Source organism: Antedon mediterranea, chromosome 6 (assembly GCF_964355755.1).
Source record: "Antedon mediterranea chromosome 6, ecAntMedi1.1, whole genome shotgun sequence".
In the NCBI taxonomy this organism is placed as follows: domain Eukaryota; kingdom Metazoa; phylum Echinodermata; class Crinoidea; order Comatulida; family Antedonidae; genus Antedon; species Antedon mediterranea.
This window is the reverse complement of record NC_092675.1, coordinates 1574883-1597474: the sequence shown is the minus strand read 5'-3', so window position 1 is coordinate 1597474 and position 22592 is coordinate 1574883. Positions and strand designations below refer to the sequence as shown.

At 32.8% G+C, this 22592-nt stretch overlaps 1 protein-coding gene across 2 annotated transcripts in view; it reads right to left on the bottom strand.

The window, feature by feature from the left end:
- Positions 1-21989, bottom strand: part of LOC140051053 (protein bicaudal C homolog 1-like) — a 48666-nt gene extending 26677 nt beyond the window's left edge. The window contains exons 1-3 of one of the 2 annotated variants that reach the window (XM_072096129.1): positions 21478-21989; positions 9638-9684; positions 6489-6558 (exon numbers count right to left, since the gene is read on the bottom strand). In XM_072096129.1, coding sequence (XP_071952230.1) covers positions 6489-6558; positions 9638-9684; positions 21478-21658 — 298 coding nt within the window. In that variant the 5' untranslated portion in view covers positions 21659-21989. The remainder of the gene's footprint in view (positions 1-6488; positions 6559-9637; positions 9685-21477) is intronic. The other variant, XM_072096130.1, reaches the window with a different exon arrangement.
- Between the last annotated feature and the right edge of the window lie 603 nt (positions 21990-22592).

The following is a 22592-nucleotide window of genomic DNA, read 5'->3' as shown; positions in this document are numbered from 1 at the left end:
CAAGGCAAGTATGTATACTCATTGTGTCTTGAATAATTGAATTCTCAAATATGCAAAATGCAATAACAATATTCTAAACATAAGAGGGTCTGTTTCTCCTATTGTATGCCCTATGCAACATGCTCTAGTGATAACACTTTACATCTATGTGCAACATTCTCTAGTGATAACACTATACATCTGTGTGAAACATTCTCTATTGGTTGCAATGATACTTGTGTGTGCAACATTTGTTGTAGTGGTTGCGATGACACTTTACATCTGTGTGCAACATTCTCAACAGTTGTAGTGTTTGCGATGACACATTACATCTGTGTGCAACATTCTCAACAGTTGTAGTGGTTGCAATGACACATTACATCTGTGTGTAACATTCTCCACAGTTGTAGTGGTTGCAATGACACATTACATCTGTGTGCAACATTCACAACAGTTGTAGTGGTTGCAATGACACATTACATCTGTGTGTAACATTCTCCACAGTTGTAGTGGTTGCAATGACACATTACATCTGTGTGCAACATTCACAACAGTTGTAGTGGTTGCGATGACACTTTACATCTGTGTGCAACATTCTCGACAGTTGTAGTGGTTGCGATGACACTTTACATCTGTGTGTAACATTCTCCACAGTTGTAGTGGTTGCAATGACACATTACATCTGTGTGTAACATTCTCCACAGTTGTAGTGGTTGCAATGACACATTACATTTGTATGCAACATTCACAACAGTTGTAGTGGTTGCAATGACACATTACATCTGTGTGCAACATTCTCAACAGTTGTAGTGGTTGCGATGACACTTTACATCTGTGTGTAACATTCTCCACAGTTGTAGTGGTTGCAATGACACTTTACATCTGTGTGCAACATTCTCCACAGTTGTAGTGGTTGCAATGACACATTAGATTTGTATGCAACATTCTCAACAGTTGTAGTGGTTGCGATGACGCTTTACATCTGTGTGTAACATTCTCCACAGTTGTAGTGGTTGCGATGACACTTTACATCTGTGTGCAACATTCTCAACAGTTGTAGTGGTTGCGATGACACTTTACATCTGTGTGCAACATTCTCCACAGTTGTAGTGGTTGCGATGACACTTTACATCTGTGTGCAACATTCTCCACAGTTGTAGTGGTTGCGATGACACTTTACATCTGTGTGCAACATTCTCAACAGTTGTAGTGGTTGCGATGACACTTTACATCTGTGTGCAACATTCTCCACAGTTGTAGTGGTTGCAATGACACTTTACATCTGTGTGTAACATTCTCCACAGTTGTAGTGGTTGCGATGACACTTTACATCTGTGTGCAACATTCTCGACAGTTGTAGTGGTTGCGATGACACTTTACATCTGTGTGCAACATTCTCGACAGTTGTAGTGGTTGCGATGACACTTTACATCTGTGTGCAACATTCTCGACAGTTGTAGTGGTTGCGATGACACTTTACATCTGTGTGCAACATTCTCGACAGTTGTAGTGGTTGCAATGACACTTTACATCTGTGTGCAACATTCACAACAGTTGTAGTGGTTGCGATGACACTTTACATCTGTGTGCAACATTCTCGACAGTTGTAGTGGTTGCGATGACACTTTACATCTGTGTGCAACATTCACAACAGTTGTAGTGGTTGCAATGACACTTTACATCTGTGTGCAACATTCACAACAGTTGTAGTGGTTGCGATGACACTTTACATCTGTGTGCAACATTCTCCACAGTTGTAGTGGTTGCAATGACACTTTACATCTGTGTGCAACATTCACAACAGTTGTAGTGGTTGCGATGTTCAACATTCTCAAATGTTAGTAGTCGCGACACTTTCAAAGTAATTTAGTTTTATTACAGTCATTGGGACACAAGTGAAATTTCCTTACCATGCAATTTCTTCAAACTTGGAAATGGGTTTCTTTTTATATTTTTAGGTCTTTGACATAAAACATTATAATAAATATTTCCTGAAGTGGCCATCATTTAATATTTTGTATGCAATTCCCCCACTTTTCTTCAATTAAATAAAATAATCAACCACAACAAACCAAACCAAACCAAACACCAGTGCAACTTCCTAATACTACTACTTCAAACTTGGAAATAGGTTTAATTTTATTCTAATATTTCCTGATCAGACAACCATTTAATTTTTTGTCTGTGTTCCCCTACTTTTCTTTAATTTATTTTTCTTTCTTCAGGCAAACTAAAGATATTAAGCACAATCGGCACGTGCATCTTAAAAAGATTTATTTAACAATGAATTTGTAGTGGAAACAGAAATTAATTATGACAGAAAAACTAATAAACTTAAAAAAACTTCTAAAAATACATCAAAAAGACGGTTTATATTGTCAATTGTCATACAACAATCACATTTTTGTTGAGGATACTCAATATATTGTCGGCATCCGGTTTCCTTTAACCGCTCTTTATGGTTGTCCACAATAACCATGATTGTTTCTGACGCAGGTAAAAACCTTGCAAAATACTTATTATTCTACTTAAAATGGATAACAAAAGAATATAGATTTTATTTGATGGGAGGTATTATTGCTTGGATTTATAAATGAATTCAATACTTTTTTGTGGTTGAAAACTTCAAAACTTAATTTCTTTTGATGTATTGGAATAATTTTGTCTAGTTAATCTACAAATAAATTAATAATGTATTGTTAATAATTAATTATTAATGAACTACGAAATAATTTGTACAATTAAAGCTCGTAACATTTAAAAATTACTAGTTGAGTATTGTCAGTATACAATTTTTAAATTAAAACTTGAGAAGTAACTTCCAAATAATAATACGGTAATAATAACATTCAGATATTACACATAACAATAATATTTAAAACAATAGCTAACTAACAAGTAGCTAAATTCCCCCTAAATTCTAAATTAATCATGTCTACAGTTTATCCCACATCAGTACATAGATACAATAACTGGAAAAACGCCTCCAAAGGAGATTAGCTTATAGAGGGCAGTATTACATAGAATGATGATATGAAGTTTAATCTTGCATTGCATGTGTTTTACAATAATAATGAGAAGTAGTTTACAATGTTGCATCAATGTTATACCTATAACATCATCATGACCATAGGCTACTTACTAAATCATATTCTTATATACAGTTTCTTAGAAATAAATTTGCATTAAAAATCTCATCAAATGGGATATTCATTCATTTTCCTTTTCAATTAAATCTTCCTGTCATTCTTTCTGTCTCAAATTAGGTCTCAAATTAGGTCTCAAAACAATCAAATCTAAACCATATACCAGAAGATCTAATGAATAATATGGTCTGATAAAACACAATGAGAATAATGTATTACTCCAAATAAGGCATTTTATATATTATACACCTCGAATTTCAATACAATTATCTTAAAGCCCCATTCCCTACGATTTTTAGATCTAATTTAAGATCACAAACTATATTTAATGTAAAAATAATACTATATGATCCTATTGCGATAACTTTTTTCGTCTTTAAACGGTTAAAAATGTGAAAAATAAGTCGATTCTAATAATTATAGCGGCCCGCTATAAATCCCAAAATGCATTGCGCGCGGATTGATATTTTTGTTTTTCACCTGTAATTCGCCCACTTTTCGATCGATCGTGAGGCCAAAACAAATGGAAGACTCCTAACTTTTCAGCGAAAATACCGGGTTTTCCCCAATTTGTATCAACGGAGTCTGGCAAAAATAGAAAGACAATTAATGCAGCAACTATACAACGTCAGGCTAGGTATATAGGTAGCGTACGATGTTCGTACGTTACCGATGTTTACCAGCTAGGCCTACAAAACTAAGCCTAGCTAGGCTAGGCCTAAGACCGTCCACGAGAGGTCGATCGCCGCGAGCTACTTAGGTAGTGCATTGTTTCTCACTTTTTATCATAATTTACCATAAAACGTACATTTAAGACAAGGAATGACATGGTTTAATGTTTTTAAAGTGATATATATGTATTATTTTCCAAAAAACGTCCAAAATTGCAGGGAAGGGGTCTTTAAAAACCAAAGGTTAGAAATTCAAATCTGCCAGAAGAGCATGACATAAATTATGTCACAACACTTATGGGACCACATTTTATTGATGTTACATAGGTGATAGTGATAAACAGCCTATATCCCACCTGGAAATGTTCTTGACCTAGATACCACAGGTAAGAAACACCCTGGCTGCTTTTCACCTCACCTTGTTACTTCAGTGCATCGGAGGTCAATATTACGATGTTAAACCTATTCATCACAATTGTTGATGTTTTTATCTTTGAATAACCAACATATTGCATAATTTGATTGTTTAAAAAAAAGACATAAAGTGAAGACTTTTAAAAGGGAGGTTTGCTAATAGTTTAAAATGACTTTGTATTATTACCAGGGAGTGGAAAGCCCTGTGGTGGCACAGTGATCTTTAGCGGTGAACAGTACAGTACCATATTTTAAAGGTTATAGTAACTATACAAAAACTAAACTTTAAATCTGCCAAAAATAGTTTAAAAGAAAATTTCGTAATTTTTATTGTAAGAAGATGCTGCAATTCAGTCTTTGGCTGCAAATGCATTTTTGCATGTTGGAAATAAAAGATACCATGATATAAATCACCGACGAGATCTAATAAGATCGAAACAGTATTGGATATATATTGGATATATATATAAATTATAAAACTTGCAATTTTGAAAAGTAAATATTGTACAATAATAGAGGGCGGCACTACCTTAATACAAAAGTACATATCTTTCACAATATCATGGAGTTATAAAGTTTATATCTCCGTGATAATATGATAAGAAACAACCAAGTGCAGAAACAAAGTAGGTAATACATTTAAGTAGAACCCCCCCCCCCCCCCCCCTTTGGGACACCTCTATTCAAAGGTGTAAACACTACGGCCAATCCTTCATGGCAATCCTCTGTTAAGTAGAACTCCCTCCTTTGGGACACCTCTATTCAAAGGTGTAAACACTACGGCCAATCCTTCATGGCAATCCTCTATTAAAGGGACCCTTAAAAGGTTTACTGTATTACGTTCCATCATAATTAGAACCTTTATACTTTTTAAGAAAAAACAGAATCTACTGATTTCGCTTGAACCGTCCCTCCCTATAAACAATACTGATTTCGCTTGAACCGTCCCTCCCTATAAATAATACTGATTTCGCTTGAACCGTCCCTCCCTATAAATAATACTGATTTCGCTTGAACCGTCCCTCCCTATAAACAATACTGATTTCGCTTGAACCGTCCCTCCCTATAAATAATACTGATTTCGCTTGAACCGTCCCTCCCTATAAATAATACTGATTTCGCTTGAACCGTCCCTCCCTATAAATAATACTGATTTCGCTTGAACCGTCCCTCCCTATAAACAATACTGATTTCGCTTGAACCGTCCCACCCTATAAATAATACTGATTTCGCTTGAACCGTCCCTCCCTATAAATAATACTGATTTCGCTTGAACCGTCCCTCCCTATAAATAATACTGATTTCGCTTGAACCGTCCCTCCCTATAAATAATACTGATTTCGCTTGAACCGTCCCTCCCTATAAATAATACTGATTTCGCTTGAACCGTCCCTCCCTATAAATAATACTGATTTTGTTTGAACCGTCCCTCCCTATAAATAACATATTTGACGTGGCACATGGAGGAATTATCATTGCATGAAAGTACAGATGGTAGTTGAGTTCTAAGCATCTATTGTAATATTAAAAGCTAACATTATAATCCTATTGTAGTTGTGTGTTTTTGTTTGCATTTCATGTGTTACTTGTCTTAAGTCTAATTATAGAACTATTGTTTTTAAATTGTTGTGCAATACATTTTAACCAACATTTAAAACAATCTAATGTTAAGTCTTATAAAATGTGTTGGCAAGACTTATTTTCGGTCAAATAAAATCATTAATTGACCCACTTTTTTTTTAGTTTACCATACTTAAGGCCCATATTTATTTAATTATCGTCAATCGTCCTAGTGTGAATGGGTCTTTGCTAAGTCCACTTTTCAGTTAAATGTGCTTAAAATGTAATATACAGAGTTGTATGGTTAGTTAATATCCAATTTAAGCTTGTTCAGAAAAGTGCAGGTTTAGAAACCATACTACCGGTATTTGGTCTGAGTTTTTTTTTGTAATATGACTTAAACATTTTACAAATGGAATTTCAATGTAAATAGCAACTAATAACTTTAAATCAAGGACATATAATTTTAATAAGCATTATTTACAGAATAAAAGATTGGTATAAGGAGAGACATACTAAACACTTGAACTTAAAGAGTATTTACTTAACTTATTTACTTACTCCTTTTCACAGAGAAATTATTATTAATAATATGGCAATACATTTACTATTTCCTGTGTGAAAAGGAGCTATAAATGCACAAACTTTATTTAACAGTTTATAAATTGGCTTAAAAATTTGTTTGCAGTTTTTGTTTTATTAATAATACTGTACATACCTTTTTTTGACTTTGCACCTATTTTTAACTTGGATGGCCATGTAATTTGTGTGTTTGTATCTAACATTATCTGTAACACAAAAAAAAGAGAGAAATTTAGTAACTATAATGTAGATGTAATTGTTGTTGTTTGCCTTGTCTGGACTTTTTTAAGCTTGGTTCCCACTAGAACGTAACGCAAGGACGTAAACGCAACGCAAGCGTGTTGACCAATGACAAGCGAAGTTATAGACAGTTAGCAATCACAAGCGAATAAGCCATCACTTGTGATTGGTCAATTCACTTGCGTTGCGTTACGTCCTTGCGTTGCGTCCTTGCGTTGCGTCGCTAGTGGGAACCACGCTTAAATATGGTCAGTTCATACGAACATTTTCAAATCCATATCCCATAAAATAAAACAGTTTCCAAACATAATTGTTGGTAATACAGACTTTATTTTTTATGCTTAGCCTAATTAAAGCTTATATAATGATTGCGCTCCTTAAAACAACTTTATTATTTAGTATTCTTTAATTGGAGCAAGATATTTACCCATTTTAACATCTATAAATTGTTATTCTAGAAGACACCTTCAAATCATACAATTTTAACATATTTAAAATGATGATGACAACCAATAAAAGTAGTAGAAGAAACGACAATCTTACAATTGATTTAATATTGTTATAATATTTTGTCTCACTGGGAAACCTTGGACAATTTTTGTCAAAATGTTCATAAAAACATGAAAACATTCTCTGCTTTGTTTATATATGAAATTAGGAACAGCAAGACCAGGTTGATACGCGACACTGAATTGCCATTACTTAGCAAATTTCCATGAAATGTATTTGTCGTTTGTTTTGTCTCCGATGTAATCAATATTCTTTTACATGATTGGTCCAGGAAGGCTTAGCCCAGCATGACCGTCTTGTTCAAGGCTGTATTTATCCTTAGTAATAAAGAAGGTGCTTGGGCTCCATTGGGTCTTAAAACGCTAATATCATGATGAAATGTTTCATATTTTGTGTACGGTGATACACTCATCAATGTTTCATATTTTGCGTACGGCGATACACTCATACTATCATTAAATGTCCACTAAAGGCTAATTGAACCTATTGATATGATTATGAATGTGAAAATTATGGAAATAAAGGAGGAAAAGAGGAAAGGTTTTAATAGAAAATTTGGCCTAAAGGCTAGTTGCTTGAGTATTTGTTTTCTTTTTATAAACAGTTTGATGTTCTAAACTAATATATAAATATACTAGAACCCCTATCAAGGGGACACCTTTAGGACCGAACAAAGTGTTTACATAAGGAGGGAAGTTATTGCAAGAGTGTTCTTGTATGTTGCATCACTACCCTGTAGAGACTGGTATTGTCAGAAGCTTAAAGTCTATCTTAAGAACTGATGTACAGTACTGCAATGGTAAACTAAGAGTATTGTGAGAACCAAAGCACCTGGTCTGTATATTAATAATGTATTCAAATATGAAAGAGGTATTACAGTAAATACATTTCAACTTGATGAAAATAATGTACAGAGAAATTATTTATGTCTTTGTTGTAAGATGGCAAGTAAATCAATAGTCAGTATTAGGACAACAACATGGTGTAAACAATAATTGAATGGTAAACTTTTAAAGCATATAGGCCTAGACATAATACACAGTACATCAACACAATTACCTCATATTCATATACAACAGTGTCAGTTTTGTTTTGTTTCTATTTTTAATTTTAAATGTAGAGGAAACCCACCTCCCTTAACACTTTGACTGCCAAACAAGAAGATCTTCGTTTTTGGAAACACAACGCTTGACTGCCAAACACGAAGATCTTCGTTTTTCGCGTTTTTTTACGAAATTCGGTAGATAGGTTAATTATTGGTATATACTATAAATATGAACACTATATTCGGTCTGGACCGTCAATATTTTACAATTTGAAAGTAACTAATCTGGTTACGAACGACTGTTCTCGCGTAGAGCGATGGCTTGGCGCATTGTGTATCCGTCGCGCGCTAGCTATGCCGCCGAAGCATTACAAAGGTTTTTGTGGATTGACATGTTTGTTTGTTATCTGAATAAAAAATAATGGAGTCATTTCAATATGAAATCTTTAATTTTATTATTGTATGTATACCCTAATTGTTTTGGTGTTTTACTGAAAGTGACCGAGTTTCACGCAACAAACTTGTTTTGAAATGGTATGGATATTATCATCAGTTTACTATCTAGGCTAGTAGTACTAAGCTAGCCTAGGCCTAGTCGTAAAACGGTTCCGGACCAACTTTAGGCCTGGTTAACTAGGCCTGGTGTCTTTACTATGTGAATTTTGGCGAAACATTGATGTAAGATTTATGATTTATAAAATGTAATACATTTTTCGATAGTGATAACTTGTTTTTATAGGCCTATCGGTGCCGTGTAAGTAACTTTTTCGTTGTTTGTTGATCTCACCGGGCGATATTTTCATATTGTGATGTCTTGCACAAAATCGCGAAAAACTCAAAAAGTGGGTTACTTTCATTTTACTATTACGATTTACATATTGCGATTTAAAAATCGTTCTTGGTACCATTGTAAACCTAAAATCTTTATGATTATTTTAGTCTAAATTACATATAAATCAGATCACATACATGGTTTCAATCAGCTTTAATAAAAACATCGAATGGGGCTAAAAACACTGGCGGTGGCAGTTTCTAACTGGAAAAACCTCTGGCAGTCAAAGTGTTAATGTACTTATGAACAATATGGCCCTACCATTAATCACTATAATTTATCACTGTACAATCATTTAAACTTAACTATTTATAGTAATAATATAATGACATGTTATGAACAGTTCTAAATTATTATTATTATTATAGCTAAATAACAAACAATGTCAATTTCAAATCTTTCATAATACTAAAGCAATAATTTGAAAAAAAATTCCTTCTTCAAAATATCACCTAGGTAACTAGAAGGATAGCTAAAATAATTAACTTAATAATCATACTGAACAGATTGTGTTGTTATTAGTCAAACACAATAGTAACGTGCACTTAGCTTTATACTTAACATATAAGATCACAACATATATTATATGTTGGAATAGATAACTTTCACAATATTATTTTTGTGTCAAACATTGATAACTTTAACATGTTAAACTTACTCGTTGGAAAAAGTTTTCCCCCGTCTCCCCATGTCCCTCCTCTGCTGCTGTGAAACAAGAAAAGAAGAACAAATTAATAAAAAAAAAGTTAATATAACTTAAATAAAAATGTAATATATTATCAATATAAAGTACAAAGAGAAACTTTATGTAATTTCCTCCCTTATCTACACTACAGTACTATCTCTCCTCTCTGGGCCTCCTACCCCCTTATCTACACTACAGTACTATCTCTCCTCTCTGGGCCTCCTACCCCCTTATCTACACTACAGTACTATCTCTCCTCTCTGGGCCTCCTACCCCTCACTACAGTACTATCTCTCCTCTCTGGGCCTCCTCCCTTTTTGGATTATTAACATTTTAATAATTATTTATTGTACACAAACTGATATATACTAGGTTTAGTTTAAGGGCGACTTCATAATGTATTTCTGACTTTTTGTCCCCACTGCTATTGCCACAACCACCACACCCATCCCTGGCCCCCTTATCCCTTTTACTTGAACTTTTCTCCCCCTCCCTCAAACGCCTAGTATTTATAATTAATAATTTGTTCATTCAGACTATTGGTTTACCAAATTCAACTATTCCTCTTGTATACTTTCTCTATTGCAAAAACAAACAGCTTTAAAGTAGAATGTTTAGTGATTCAATTGAGCATAAAACAAATTTAAATTGAATTTAATCTTATAAACACTTTGCAGGTGAAAAGATTACATTAGATGAAGCCTCTGATGCGTAGTGTCCCTTCTTCTCGTTAGTTAGTTTATCCATTCATACTTCACGTGAAAATTGTAACAGAAAATGTTTCAGTATTCAATAACAGACTCGGATTTCCTTTTCTCTTTAGTAAACTGTTATTTTAGCCAAGACCTTTTACGCATTATTAAACTTGAATGGAACTCTTTAACAATTTACATTTATTAAAATCACAGTTCATTATATATATTATATTGTAAAATTAAAACAACAGAATGGAAACAAATTATAGATTAATTGCCATTTACTGTGGCTTTATGGCATTAACAATGTATTACGTTTTGTAGTCAATTAGGCACCTATATCAAAGGTATGTTTTAATAAAAATAATATAATAATATTTTAGCTAACTGAGTACAAATACATTTCAGGTTTGGCGCAATTTGAAACTAACTATAATATACTTCTTCCAATGAAAGAGAAAGTGAGAAAGTGGAATGGGTAAACAATGACATAATCTGTAATATAATACAGTAGTTTGCAAAACTTTCATACTAAGGAATTCATAATACTGACCTTCAGTAGGCCTACCCAACAAAGTGTCCCCTTAATAGGGGTGTGAGTGTCCTCTTAATAGGGGTGTGAGTGTCCCCTTAATAGGGGTGTCAGTGTCCCCTTAATAGGGGTGTCAGTGTCCCCTTAATAGGGGTGTCAGTGTCCCCTTAATAGGGGTGTCAGTGTTCCCTTAATAGGGGTGTCAGTGTCCCCTTAATCAGTGTCCCCTTAATAGGAGTGTTAGTGTCCCCTTAATAGGGGTGTCAGTGTCCCCTTAATAGGGGTGTCAGTGTCCCCTTAATAGGGGTGTCAGTGTCCCCTTAATAGGGGTGTTAGTGTCCCCTTAATAGAGGTGTCAGTGTCCCCTTAATAGGGGTGTCAGTGTCCCCTTAATAGGGGTGTCAGTGTCCCCTTAATAGGGGTGTCAGTGTTCCCTTAATAGGGGTGTCAGTGTCCCCTTAATAGGGGTGTCAGTGTCCCCTTAATAGGGGTATCAGTGTCCCCTTAATAGGGGTGTCAGTGTCCCCTTAATAGGGGTGTCAGTGTTCCCTTAATAGGGGTGTCAGTGTCCCCTTAATCAGTGTCCCCTTAATAGGAGTGTTAGTGTCCCCTTAATAGGGGTGTCAGTGTCCCCTTAATAGGGGTGTCAGTGTCGCCTTAATAGGGGTGTCAGTGTCCCCTTAATAGTGGTGTCAGTGTCCCCTTAATAGAGGTGTCAGTGTCTCCTTAATAAGTGTCCCCAATAATTGTGTAAAGGGTCTTTTACATCTGGTCTGTTCTGGCTCGGGCAAATAAAATTCAACCTCAATGTCTGTTATAGCGCATTGTGAAAACAAAACATTCAGGTTCAAATTTATCTGCCGGAGCAAGGGTCAAAGACCCTTTAGTGTACATATTATTATATATTGGCTTGTGATTGTTTCTCCTTAATTTTTTGTTTTGAACGGCAAAGCGTGGTTCCCACTAGCGACGCAGCACAAGGACGTAACGCAACGCAAGTGAATTGACCAATCACAAGCGATGGCTTATTCGCTTGTGATTGCTAACTGTCTATAACTTCGCTTGTCATTGGTTAAAACGCTTGCGTTGCGTTTACGTCTTTGCGTTACGTTCTAGTGGGAACCAAGCTTTATAGGGATATCCCAAAAGAGATGTTCTACTCTATAGGGCATACAAATATAGGTCCAGTGTAATTTCAGAGTGTTATATTTTGTTATTACTGTATAGTTAGACGTTTACAACATTCTTGATATTAAGTTTAATAAATGTCCATATTTATCATGTCTTAAAAATTAACTGTGCTTATTTCAGTAATCATTTTATTTTCCACACACTCGTAAAATACATGAATTATGAGGGGAAAAAAAAAAAATTTGTTTGCATTGTATGGAAGGAGACTATATTTAAATCATTATAATAATTAAAGTACTGTATTCTAATATCATGGCTATACTTGCACAAACATTTTAAATTAAATTTACATAATTGTGTGGGTTTTTATATAAGATATCCCATCTGTAAATTAGGTGAGTAAGCAAGGTAGATTTTCTTGGAAATCTATTAGCTATTTAATGGTCATTGATCTCTATCTATTTATAACTGTCAGGTCAATTCCAAAGTACTTTAACATTCTTTTGAAAATATTAAGATACATTAAGCCCATTTCTCATGTAAATAACATTATAAAACTGTCTAAATCGCATTCATCATCTTAAAGTATGTGCAGAAGTAAGACCAATATATACTCTGGGTTCTGTTACTATTTATTGTCAATGTACAAATGTGTTAGCTTTAATTACTCCATCAATAAGTATGTTATGTGAAGTTCTTTTTCTTTAAAATCAGCAAATTAAATTACTAAATATTTATTCTGTCAATTAACCACAAATAAGAGTACAGTAGGATCAGTGTTTGAGTGATGCCACTACACAAGGCTTAAACACAACTTACAAAATTCAAGAACACAAAATCCTAGCCTACGGCTGGGTCAGTGCCATTTTACTTCATCCTTAATTCTACTAGTACCGGTAAATACATTCTTTATCATCAATGAAAGTGTCTACAAAATCTAAATTCAATCTCAAAATGTTTTAGCCTTATAAGCACTACTGTAAATTATTTTAGTGAAATATTTATGGGTTTAATATGTCAGTACTGGTGCATGTTCAAAATATGCAGAATATATAAAATACACAAAATTATGATTTGGCCAACAATTATGGGAAACAAACCCAGAGTAAAATACAACAATGGAAAAAAAACCACACAAACACTCTGAAAAGCACTGATTCCAGATTTTCCTTGACCAAAACATAGCGTGATGGCCTTTAATGCGCACACTCAGAAACATGTCTGGGACCTGTTGATGGGACAAATAAACTATGGAATGTTTTATCTGGCTACCGAAATTAATTATTGCAGCAATGTAGGCTCACAAGCAATAAATATTTTACAGATGCCAACATTTTATCTACCATTAAAGCATAGGGTGTACAAAAAAGTGAAAACCTCACCCTAAATTATATGTATGTGCGAGACTTTTGACCTCTCCTAATATAAATTCAATCATTTTTCCAGAATGTAAAACAAACTTTGTCAATAATATAATCAATTTTCTGTAATTTCAGAATCTAGGTACTTCATTTATTTGATAGAGTAAGCTGCTTTTTTTGTTGATATATAGATTGTTTATCATTATTGATCATGTTGGCACAATTTCAAAGTACCACCTGTCCAAAAACTTGCTTATAACATACTTTACCCCCAATCTGTCACATTCTTGAAAAAAATGTACAAAAAAGTCATTTAAACATTAAATAGTGACAAAGTACTTCCTTCTAAAATAATGCATGAAATGGCATGAATAATAAAATTAATAGAGTGAGATTTTGCTATGGTATGACCCGTTATCAGCAGGGAGATACAGTACCTGGTATCAGTAAATTGGCGTTCAAATACTCAATTGATTATTCCTTATAGTTTACATCCATAGTTAAAGATACAATAATATAATATGGATACATAACAATTTAAACAGTCAATATATTTTACAACTCAAATTGTAAAACTGATAAAGCATAAAATAAATACAAACAAGCTTTTTTCTGCAACAGATGGTATAGCCACCTAAGTTTTGAAGTATACAAGACACTTGCACGGCTAATTTACCACTTAGATGAAGCGGTCCCAATCCAGGTGTGTGCTTGCAAATATCAAACCATCACACGAATGCTTACGCATGAATTCCCTCGCCATCTACTGTTGCACGTGAGCGTTAATTAACCCTTTATAATAACAACCAAATCAAATGTATGAAAGGTTGCAGTAACAATGAGACGCTGGTAACATCTTGCTATAACGTGCTTCAGTAAACTTTAATCATTGAAAAGACGAGAGTTTTAGTTTCATTAACTAAACAAGTCTACAACTTTTCCGTGGGAAGTATAAAATCTAAACAGCAGTTTATTTAACTTTAGTTTATGCCTATCTTGAAGATTTCATCTCCGGGAGTCTGCATTTAATGGAAAAACCTTCAATTGAAAGTTAATAATTATTCATGTTTGTATTTGAAATCCATTACAGTTAACTATTTCACAATAATATAATATAACTAAATTTTGCCCTGGGAAAACACATTTTTTATACAAGCTAGTATGCTACAAGCTAGTATGCTACAAGCTAGTATGCTACAAGCTAGTATGCTACAAGCTAGTATGCTACAAGCTAGTATGCTACAAGCTAGTATGCTACAAGCTAGTATGCTACAAGCTAGTATGCTACAAGCTAGTATGCTACAAGCTAGTATGCTACAAGCTAGTATGCTACAAGCTAGTATGCTACAAGCTAGTATGCTACAACTTATTTTCATTGATCAGACACTACAGTACCTACTGTAAACATTTTCCGTTGTTTATGAGCTTAATCAAATGGTGTCAAAAATCAATAAAGGTGATAATTTATTTGGAATTGCATTGCATAAGCATAACATTTAAATTAAATACATGTTTATGCTCCAAATTAATGAAGAGTTGTACAGTATAAACAGAATATGAACATTTTTTGTTTTTAGTTTTTACCACCTGTGGCTATTCAAAGGCAGCATTTCAATGTGTAAAGATGTTTGGTTCTTTTCCAATATTGTTCAATTTAAAGGTTGTGAACTCAAATAGTTTCATACTTTCAATTCATTTAACAGTCAATAAACACATCTTTGTTAAATTTTTCTAACTTTTTTTAATTGTTTCAAGAAAGTGTTTAGTCAAATATTCTATCAAAGTAATAATACATATAATACATTTCGACTGTTATAGTGTACATACAGTACAATTATGGTCGAAAAGTCATTAAAGAGGTGAAGCCAATACAAATATGGTAGTGATATTTCCAAATATGGTACTGATATGTCCAAATATGGTACTGATAGGTTATATGTGTTGGACAATTGTATCTCCAATGATAAGAAATTAAGCTAATATCTCCAATGATAAAAAGTTAATCTATGAATGAACCAACCAAAAGATGTTTCAACACATATAACCTATCAGTACCTTATTTGGACATATCACTTACCATATTTGGACATATCACTACCATATTTGTGTACATCAAACTTTTTTTGTCACATACAGTATATCTATCTTGTGTTCTTAACAGTTATTTTATATTGTTAAATGTTTGCATAGAGAATAAACACAGGTAACAAGTGTGTCTACTGTTGTATGTTGATTGTGAACAGGTATTCCATAAAAGTACATATCAAGGGACCTAAGTTATAATTCCATAGAACATGAACATGAGAAAAAACAAATGAGTTTATACACTGGGGTCCAGGTCAACCAACACCTGGTGGTACGGGTACCATGTCATGGACAATATTCTCTGAAATGAAACGCGGCCATAAAATTGTCACAACTATAACTGTTGAAACAATCCTTAAGGTATTATTTGAACCTTGGTATAATAATCTTTACCTTATTAACAGGTGGTGATATTTTAGTTTCAACCCTAAAAATAGTTAAATAGTAAACTTCCGAATACCCATACTGTAGTTTTAATATAGACAAAAGATAATCAAATGAATTTCGTGAAACTGTTGAAATAATCATGATGGTATTATTTGAACTTTTAGTATAATGATCTTTAACTTATTAAGTTTCAACCAACCTCCAAATATCCTTACTGATCCCTGTAAGTTCTGTACTGTAGCTCTTCATATCAAAAGATATTCAATTGTACAATGATGTACTGTACATTTCATAATTATGGATATACTGTACACTAATGGGTTCCATATTTTTATTGTGGTCTACCACACTGATATTTTAATAGTAAAACAATTAATGAAAATTTCATAATGTATTCTATAGAACTGTACCAATAGCAATTGCATGTTTATTTCTTTTAAATAAACTTTTCAGATGAGACTATTTATTACAATTGATTCTTTTAGTAACAATAATAATAAATGTAAACTTCATGCACATTTCATAACAACATTAACATTCTTGTTTAGTTGTTTCCTATTCCTATTTTCCTTATGAAATGGCCAATTTAATTTTATTTCATTTAATTCATTCAATTTTTTATTCTATTTTTTTTTTGCATTGTTTTATTTTGTTTATCTAAAGGGTCCCTAATGATGAGCTTTGGCTGGATGGAACACCCTCATAAAATATTGCTGAGACTCGATTGAGATTAAATTTTGTTCAGATCGTGGTACAGCATACCAGTACAGTGTTTAAACGTGATTTTAAAATCTAAATAAAGAACGAATGAATGAGACAGTATATAGTAAAAGTCAAGCGGCTTAGTGGATGACAGATTAAATATATGTAATATACTTGTGCTAATTATAACTGTATATTGCAAGATGCATTCTCTAAACTGTCAATTATCTGTTATTTCAGAAAGTCCTACAATTTATACTACTTTATGTTAGGTACCTTTCTCTATAGCAACTGAAGCATTATTAATATTCTTGTTCAAGGCTTAGACACAAGAAGCCATTAGTTGCAACGATAAATACAAACGTTTCTATCCAAGAAAACATGTGATGTCAGCAATTAATAAATACCTAAAGTCACTGACGCTGTAGCAATGGAACCGTTGCTAAGCAATTGTAAATACAATACCTTTAACATCAATATATCTACTAATACCATTGCAAAGGAATAGCTCGTATGAAATTATCAATAAAGGCATTCACGATTATACAGCAAGTTGGGTTGAATTTTCACTGGATATTGGTTATCTGTAATAAAGTCTTAAAATGTATGGTGATTAAACGACATTATCAAAAATGATTGTATATTAATGTCATACCATAATAATTTACAAAACTGTGTAAAAGTAAACCTATCCAAATAGACAGGTAGGAAACTAGGTCAGGTTGGTAGTGACATGTTTGGAATAGTGACACATTATAATTGAATGGAAAAAAGATTATGTATTTTTAGTAATTATAAATGTTCTCACATTTCTTTTTATGTTGTTTGTTGGTAATGTTCGCTTATTTTGTGAATTCCATGTTTGTGGCATGAGACTAAAACTGTAAGTGTAAAGTTACATTTTTCAAAATAATCATTTTCAATAGTTATCTTAAAGAATAACCAATAGGAATCTGCATAAACTTTAACCACAACCGTATTATTTAAAATCTAAAACCGAGCTCATACATAGCAGTCCCAGCATGCCGAGTGAGTCACATATTTCAGGCCAATAACAGATCTTCTAACTGACCCTTCGCACAATGTGGTCAATTTTAATGTGTTGAATTTATTTATAATAGAATTCCTATGAGTTATTAATATAGAAATCAATAATACATTTAAATATATACAGTGACTCTATTCCAAATACTGTATATAATTTTAAACTTTGATATTTACTTCTTTTACAGTACTATAAAGTTTTACAGTATATCACCAAATAAATATGGGAATTATATCAGCTTTTATCTTTGGGGATGTCAGAACTAAACTCATCTTAAATATCAAAGCTTCATCTGGTGGAAAGGTTTCTTGACAATTAGGCTTTAATTGAGGGTTTCCATGGTACTGTACAGGTATGTTAAAATGAGCTAATTCTTTACAACTTCCATATGGCTTGTAAACAGAATATGACAAGGTTAGATTGGTTTACAAGATATTCTGACAAAAATCTGTTGTCAAGGTTAAGATGGTCCGAGTTTAATAAGGTTTATTTAAATAGTTAATATTAGAAGAATAAGATATTTAAGTCAATACATATTATTGTTGTTGCCAAAAAAAATAATAATAATAATGAAAGAATAGGGTCAAAGGGTCTTAAAAGGGATGAGTGAGAATGATTAAGTAATTTCGTCTTTTAGTAGATTCTGACAATATTTGAAACATTTATGAATCAGTGTACGAATATTCTACACTCTACAGTACTTCAGATGTCATTTGATATGTTGCAATAAAGTAGCCTACATTCTAGTAATAATGTTTTGAAAAACATATTTACAAATAGAGTAGAATAGAAAAATGCACAGTAGTATAAGTTTGATGATCTCATGACAAACACAATGGCTTACTACTTTAGGAAATCCTTAAAAGATTATTCTCTTCCTACTGTTAAAATAATTCAAATACTTCTACAGTATTTCCTATGATTCGTGGAAGAAAATGAAAAAATCAATATATAATATTTATGTATTTATCTAACCTGACAAATTTATAATAATACAATGAAAGTTTTTCTGCTGAGTAATTAAAAAAAAACAATCTATTTTAGTTAGAATTATATTTTTATAAACAACAAGATACAATACTCCTGCCACATTTTTTAATGTTTAAAACATTATTTTGAGAATTTTCAGTGAAAATATCCATGTGCAAATGATAGTCAAATCCGATGACATTGGATAAAGCTACAGTACCACCGTTAAATTTTCAAGTCTAGTGCGAACAAGGCTTTATTCAGACTACTGTATTACGTCAGTTATATTCCTCTTTACACACAAACAAAATAAGAACATTTTGTGAAAGCATTTATTTTTAAAATATAAAGTTTTTTTAGTTGATGATGGATTTGATGAGCACATAATAATGACTTGCAACTTAGGAAATGATTGTTGTCATTTACCATTAAGTTATTCACCCATCTGTAACCCCAGGGATTCCTGCTGTGAAGTAATGGTAAAGAGATCATGTTGCTTACAAAATAGGTATCAGCAAACAGACCATCAATTAGCTTCCCTTGAGGGTTCTAATATAGTTTTAATACCAATAACAATATTTAGCAGACACTCCCTCTAGCAAATTGTGAAATTATATTACAAACTGAAGTATTTTTCTGCTGCTAAAGCTTGGTTCCCACTAGAACGTAACGCAAGGACGTAAACGCAACGCAAGCGTTTTAACCAATGACCAGCGAAGTTATAGACAGTTAGCAATCAAAAGCGAATAAGCCATTGCTTGTGATTGGTCAATTCACTTGCGTTGCGTTACGTCCTTGCGTTGCGTTGCTAGTGGGAACCACGCTTAAGGAAATAACTGATTATTGTACACAATAAAGGTAAAGGTATAAATCCCGTATTCATTTATGAACGTAGGAGCTCATTTTACTAGCCTCAGCATTATGTGATATGGTGGCCAGTTCCTTTGCACGCCACATTATCCCTAATATTTTTAACAAGATACTTATTTACAGCTGAGTATACTGGGAGTTGTTGGGAATTGAACCCGGATCTCTTTGTATGACAGTCAAGTGTCCTAACCACCCGTCTACCAAATTTACTGTGTGAATAAATTACCATCCATTTTTTGGCAACAGAAACATGACAAATTGTCAATAACCGACAGTTAAATAGCGTTCTCAAGATAATGCGTAAAAACACCCAATCGACTGCAGTTTTTGTAAAAAGGTTTATTCGGCAGCGCTAGAATCTAACACTTTGATAATGAAAGTACATGATAAAAACAGTGAGTTAGAGTGCATGACATATCAAAACAAAAGAAAATAACAAGATTTGCCTACAATACAAGGTTAGATTATTATTTTCTCATAATATGTTGGGTGTAAAAATAACAAGGTTGGTTACATATCATACTACAGTATATGCATGACTTTATAGAGATAAATGAATCACTAGATACTAACTAGGAACTTTGTAAAAACTGTCAAACTAAATAAAATCTTTTGTTTATGAATGATCTTTCCTAATTCTTGAATGTTTTGTTCACTAAATAAATGAAAATATATTGATCAATTATTTGTGGCTTGTTTGTAGACTGTGACAACAGAATTTACCATAGCCAAATGAGAAAGAAATTAATAAGCATGCCAATTTTGTTTTAAAAAATTTGATCTTTATTAAAAATGGGATAGAAACAAAGCAAAACAAAGGCATTCTTGGCTAACTGTTTGATGACAAGCATGATATGGTTCTTTTGAAGCTTTTAAGGTTTCTGAATAAAGTACATCAAGTATGAAATTGGAAATTTTTTTTGATTGTTAAATAATTTATAAGCACAGTAAATGCAGTCAACCATTACCAAAGAACCAACCTTTATTCAATCACAATAAAGAATGTTACTGTTTTAATCCACTGATCCTATGTTTAAATTTATTAAAGTATACATTATAACAAACATACGTTTTAACTTGTTTGAAACTGATGGCCAGTTTTTTCACAAACAGATGGGATAAATTGAATTTCACTTGAATATTTTGGGTATGAATCCCATAGCCAGGATTTTTACACAGGGTTTTTTTCGCAAGAAGGGGAAATGAAAGCATAGCGTATTATTTACATCTACTATTTACCAGCATGTTTGCTGCTGGTCTGTAGTTTTAAAAGGGAACTTCACAGAAAAGGAGGATTTTTAGGACCCGGCATTGGTTAAAGTACTCTCATTAAGATTTTATTTTTACTTTTTGTACTGTAGGCCCAGAATTAGTTAAGGTACTGATATTACAGAATACTTGAGCAATTGAAAATAGTTTTTTTTCTATTTTATGAAATTATATCTTTAATGAGCAAATGATAATAATTTTAAAATAAGAAATTTATTGTTTACTTCTCTCTTCCTGGTGTATATATTATCATTTAATATGTAAAAATACTAACATATTAATATTATTTAATTTATCTGCGTCTTTCTTAGGTTTGCTGAAATGTCAGGTCAAAAAAGTTCTCAATAAGCAGAGCAATGTAAATAAATTTTACTTAAGTTCATAATAATATTTCAACATTTTATAGCAAAATGAGATAAAGAAAGAGATAAGCACTTTCCATATATGAGAATAGTTTTAAGACTACACACATTTACTGTTAGTGTTGGTATATTTAAATTTAATAGGCCTAGATAGTAATAATAATAATTGAATTCCATTGTAAACAATGCATTTTCACATCACTAGTAAAATACAAAACTTAACTTAGGAAATCAGGATAGAAAACCCCAATAAAATGTATTTGGTTACCAGTAGGCCCACTTAAATTACCACATGGTAAACTCCGGAGCACTTTGTACCATGATAGTGACTAAAGTCAGTTGGTAGCAGCCTGGTGTGAGGATGAAAACATTTGACAGCTGAGCAGGCCTAGGCTTAGAACTTACCTTGCAGCATCTGCTCCAGTTTCTTACGATCAACGCGAAAACGATCCTCGCAGATGCTGGGGTCTTGTTCATTTATATCATCTTGAGGCTCTAGGCTGGTCAAATCACTTTCAACATTGTTTTCCTTTTCATATTTCTGCAGTAAATTCCGCATCGTATTATCTACTTCTATGTCCGCCATGGCCTCAATTGTTTATTATTACCGCACTCTACCTGCAGTCGATCGTCTGCGCAATGTTGATTGACTTAAGACCTTATCACTTCACAATAGCACGTACTTAAATCCGCGCCAGAGGATAAATAAAGAAACGTTTTCGTAATTTGTTTTCACAACTTTTTTTAATCCACTCTTTTGTTTGTTGAAGTTGTTCGTGAATCAATATAAATATTGTTTGTTAAATGCGAAGTTGTTTGTAATACTAATATTGTAGTCCAAACTTTTCCAGTCCAAAAAAATTACCTTTAGGATGGTTAGATCATTTATTCTTATTTTCAATAATAGCGCAGTAGGCCTATTAATAATTATTATGTATAGTATACCACACGGCATCAATTGAACAATGATAGAGCAAACTTTTTTTTAAAAGATGGCGTAGTAATCTTAAAGACGGATATAAGTGAGAACTTAAAGTTTAAGTACCGCCCACTTGTTGAAAAGTGCTGTGGTATGCGCAACAACTGAGCATCTGGTTAAAACAATCGATTAAACGAACCGTAATATTAATCAATAGGTCTCATAAATATAAGGAAGTATAAATTATCATTATTATCAATTGTTTATACCAAACCGTAGACCTACATCACTATTGATTACTCCTATAATAATGACATCGTTACACAGCAACCATGACAATCTAATTTATCATGCTACCGTAATTAAATGATTCATTACATTAGTATAATATTAATAAAAAGAAATGAGGAATCTACTTTGTTTAAATATAACGCTTTTTATTATTGTATATCAACATTATTAGTATTCTTGTTTATGGTAACCGATAATCATTGTCTATAAATCATTCAATCAAATCAATCAATCAATCAATCAATCAATCAATCAATCAAATTAATCAATCAATCAACTAAATGTTTATTCTTTCATATTAATTATCTTC